Below are 4,756 nucleotides of genomic sequence, written 5' to 3'. Positions count from 1 at the left end.
ACTGCACTCTGCCCAGAGCACAGAGAAACAGAGAGAGACTTCTTTTAGGCTTGATACATTAGTATGAAAAACGTACAAAACATAAAATCTGTAATGTTATGTTTTAGTTTTTCAGCTAATGTCTGAACAGAAAATGTATCTGCAATAACTCAGATAATTAGTCATTTAAAAAAAAATCTTAAGCAAAAATGTCAAATAGTGTCTAGTTTCTAGTTAGTGTCTAGCTTCTCGAATGTGATGATTTTTCTGTTTTCCGACCCCACTTATGAACACAATTTGTAGTATTATGAGGGGGTAGGAGGGCTCACCTTGGCTTCACGAACCACACTCGAGGCAGGTTGGGGGGACTCAATGGCAGCTGGGGGAGGAAATGTTCGCATAGTGGCCTCTCTGGGAGATCGCACAATTTCGTTCTGGCGGTAAAGCCGATGATGACGCAACTTCGACACCCAGGCATCAAAGATGTCTTGAGATTTGACCTAAAGAGGTAGAGGGCAGATAGCTTCAAACTCTTTCATCTGCTGACCTTCTGTTTATCAAAGTTGAAATCACATTAATGACTCTTCCCATCAGTGTTACCTTCAGGTGATAGATATGCTCCTCAGTGTCCAGGTCGATGCGACGGGCCCTCTTCTTGATGGACATGACTGAGAGGCCGACGTCGATACTGCCATGAAGTTTGCCTTTTTGGATCTAAGGCAAGTGAGACAAATATATTTTTTTAGTTTACTCAAACTTACAGTTGGTCAATTCAGTTTGTCATTTTTGTGCACACATGCATAATTACATTTACAACTAGAGCGCAGCCATCTGATCATGACACTCACAATGAAGATTTTAGACACAGATGATTTTGTCTGACAGCTTTGTCCTGTGTCAGGATGGCCGAGCGGTCTAATAGGCGCCAAAAGACGTCAAGAATAGACTCTTCCCTTGCAAAGGGACCTTCTTGTCTCCAAATGGAGGCGTGGGTTCAAATCCCACTCCTGACAATTTTTTTTTACCTACAGGATCTATCCCTGTAGCATGACGACCTACTATAGTCTTTGGTGCGGTGTGAGTACAGTCAAGCCAGTAATCAAAACCTCCAAACCTCCACCTGTCTGTGTCCATGCGAGTTAATGCGGCCCGAATTCACATCCATTATGCTTGATTTATGCCCGGCTAGCTCAGTGAATAGCTCAGGGTCATATGTTCTTTGGTAAACACTAAAAATGACGTTCACATTAAAAAAAAATCTAGCATTTGTTCCGGAACTCAACTCATTTGATTGGCTACTGCAACGCCTTTCCAGATGATGTTGCTTTAAAAGGTTCAAACCCCATTGAGGCAAAGGAGCTTGTGGATGACATAGTAACTCACTCATTTTCCACCGTCCCTAAATTAGAGCTTCACTTGTGTTTCAGAGAGGCCCTCAAAAAGAGAGGCCCTCAAAAAGACAATTTTCATTTGTGATGTGATGCTGCTTTGAAAGCTCTCAATGATAAATAGCTTAGTTTTGTTATACACCTTTCAAGTCACACATAAACCTGGAAACCTATCATTTGAGAATTAATGTAGCCCCGAAATCTAATCCATTATGACCACTCTGTACAGCCCGGCTAGAGATTTCGGGAATAGAGCATGAGACTCATAATCTCCAGGGTCGTAGGGTGTCGAGCCCCACGATTGGGGCGCACCTGCTTCTTCGTGGTGTAACTATATAGAATGTCCACACTACCAAAACAACCTATCCCATGTGTGTGTCCAGTTGACTCATGGACTCGGATGCTGCCTTTCAAAAAAGCCCCACTGTGACAACATAGTTGAGCTCAATGGTTATGAAGCTACTCTAAACCACCATCTTCTTACCTTGTCCAAATGCTGCCCCTGGGTTCACAAGAGGCCATCAGTGGTAACTGCAATGTAATAACCAGCCGGCTTTGAAAGCTGTCCAAGAAAAGAAATAGCTAGATGTGTTTCCACGTCTAAGGGAAACAGCTATTTTCAATACTCATATAAAAATCTGGAAAAACCTATCAACTTTTGTGACTTTCCGTGAAAAATAATGTGAATGTTCAGCTGCGAGAACGGGAGCGAGGTGTTAGAATCATGGTGAGATTGTGAGAGAGTTGTCCGACGTTGGTCTATAGGTGAGCGCCAAGAAACTGCAATGATTGAACTCCTTCCGGTAGCCAAAGGGAATTTCGGTGTTCTAACTACAAGGGAAGGCGTTGGGTTTTCAAATCCCACGTTGCCCTGACAGTAGTTTGACTCATAAAACCAGGGTGGGTATAATCCCGTAGAGTAGCAATAGACAACTACCGATGGTCTTCTTTATATATATTTTGGGGTGTGTCAGGGTGTAGATAGTAGAGTCGAGCCCAGTAACCAGACAACCTCTAACCCTATCGCCTTCTGAGTCTAATTAAGAGTTAAAGCAGCCGCGAAATCCGGATCCATTAAGTGCACGAATTTAATAACAGTTCTCCGGCTAGTTCAGTCGGTAGACATGAGACTCCTTCAATCTCAGGGTCGGTGTGGTTCGAGCGCCCCAGCGTTGTTGGCGATGTGTTCCTTTGTTTAAACGATTTATGATGATGACGAACTGTGTTAGGAAACTCATCTTTTGATTATTGGGCTTAAGCTTTGCCAATGCCTCGTTCTTCATTAGATGGATGTGCGTTCTTCAAAAGGCTTCACGGTCTCAAGCTGCAAACCTTAGGTCAGTTGGTGTGGTGTACACAGACAAACTCAACATGTCAAATACATTTATTGTTTCCTAGTATTCATCACTATTGTACGGAGAGATTAATTGAGCGGTAGGAAAAGAATTAGCTCATTATTAATCCAAAAAAGACACAAGAAATTATTTTTGGTCTTCCGAGGAACTCTTATCCTCCAATGAGTATTTAGGCATCTATGTGAATGCAACTTTATTTTGGAGTGCACATATAGATTATATCAGTAGCAAGGTACAAAAACAGACTAAAGTGATTTGGAGCAAACAAATTGATCCTGTTATTGTTTTAATACAGAGTGTTGTGCATTGTGGAAGCAGCATGGTACACTTGTGTCTGTTCAGTGTAATGCTCGACTACTACGTATCTGAGATTGTGAAACGCTTGACTCAAATTTTCAAAATGTGTATACTAATAGGATGCAGTTGCTTCTGGCTGGTAAAATTACATCAGACCACTCTAATAATTTATGTGAAAAATATCTGCTTTTGCCATCAAACAGGAGATTTACTGTCCCACAGGCTCAATTGAATAGGTTAAAAAAACTCTTTAGTTCCTGAGTCTGTCAAACTGTTACATCAGAGTTTAGGTACTAAGTAGGCCTCAGTGTTCCTGTGTGGAGTAAGCACTGAATGTAAAAGGGAACGATTACATTGACTGCACTGTAGCCACTTATTTGTGATGTCTGATGTAATATGCAGTATTTGTTTTGTTGTTTGGTTATTTATGTGAAATAGTGTACGTCTTATGATGCAACACACATTTCATAAAAATATTCTAAAAATGTACTTCCTCAACTATTTGGCTTACTGCACCCATACATACAGCAAAGTAAAAGTGACCTTTGGTTTTCTTCACAGTGATGGGTTACACTTCTATTTTATCTGTAAAATTCTAGCTCTCCTGCAAAGTGACATGGCGTGCTAAAACACATTGAACATCATGACCCGTGTTGCAGATTTTTCTGCTGACTCATTACCAAGCCAAGCTGATGTCAGGCCAGGCTGCCCTGTTTCTGCCTGTGGGTTATAGTCAGGGTTACTTACATCAATGGGGGACTTGGAGTACTTCAGGATACCATTGTCCAGAACAAAAAAACGCTGCAGAGAAAATAAGCACAAAAATAATGTGTTGGTTAAATAACAGGAAGGGCGGACATTGAATATAGATCACATTGGACCTTTTAATATCATTATTATTATTATTTAGTATCTTATAATAAGCAGTAGGACAAAGGCTATGCGTGTTCTGTGGTGTTGTGAGTTCAAATAAGCTAACAACAGGTACTGGTTTCCACTGGTATTCAAGTGTTTCGAGAAAACAACAGTTAAGCTGATGCTGAAGGTGGTGACTTCAAAGGAAATATCCAGTATGCCTGCGGAAGAGGCCCAGAGAGGGTAAAGATGCATGAAAAGGGGAACTTTTTTTAGCAATAGCACCTTAGTAGATAGAAAACTGTTTTACATTCAAGGGGGCGGCTGTGCTTCAAAGTGTTTTTCCAGCGACAAAAGCTCTTCGTGTCTCGCTCTGCGTGTGGATCTTACCTTGTGCCAGCCTTTCAGGGGCCATTTCCGCTTCTTCAACATAAACCCCTCGTGTTTATCAGGCCTCTGGACGTTGCTCTGACCAATTTTCAGCCCCTCAATGATTTCCCAGCTGTCTGCCTCCTAGAGAGGAATAAAAATACAGCGTGGTGTCAGAACTAATCCACTTACTCCTCCAGAATAAGAAGAAAAACACTTGCTGTAATAAAGAGAAAACATGCGCCTGTCATGGCAGACAGAAGAAAACAACAGGAATACACTCAACACTTCTTTATTCTTTTCCCTTGTACTAAACATTTAAAGAAAAACTACCCCATTCAAATTCCCCCTGCTCTCTCAGCATTTCCACTCCATTAGCTTTTTCCTGACTGTGCTCTTCCTGCTGCTAGTGGGTCTGTAAATCAAAGTGACGCCTCTGGAGTACAGGGATGGCAGGGTCAGGCAGGGACAGGTGGGACATCACACCGTTGTCCCTCTCGGGGGGGGGGGGGG

At 41.9% G+C, this 4,756-nt stretch overlaps 1 protein-coding gene across 2 annotated transcripts in view; it reads right to left on the bottom strand.

Moving 5' to 3' along the window:
• The window catches only part of osbpl6 (oxysterol binding protein-like 6), a 29,934-nt gene that overhangs the window by 16,274 nt on the left and 8,904 nt on the right, over positions 1-4,756 (bottom strand). For both annotated transcript variants that reach the window (XM_035676892.1, XM_035676893.1), the window contains exons 2-5: positions 4,265-4,387; positions 3,767-3,820; positions 580-693; positions 309-479 (exon numbers count right to left, since the gene is read on the bottom strand). In XM_035676892.1, coding sequence (XP_035532785.1) covers positions 309-479; positions 580-693; positions 3,767-3,820; positions 4,265-4,387 — 462 coding nt within the window. The remainder of the gene's footprint in view (positions 1-308; positions 480-579; positions 694-3,766; positions 3,821-4,264; positions 4,388-4,756) is intronic.

The sequence above is a fragment of the Morone saxatilis genome, unplaced genomic scaffold (assembly GCF_004916995.1).
Source record: "Morone saxatilis isolate NCDOM2014 unplaced genomic scaffold, NCSU_SB_2.0 Contig5, whole genome shotgun sequence".
NCBI lineage: Eukaryota > Metazoa > Chordata > Actinopteri > Moronidae > Morone > Morone saxatilis.
Note: the sequence above shows the minus strand (reverse complement) of the source record. Positions and strands in the feature narration are given on the sequence as shown.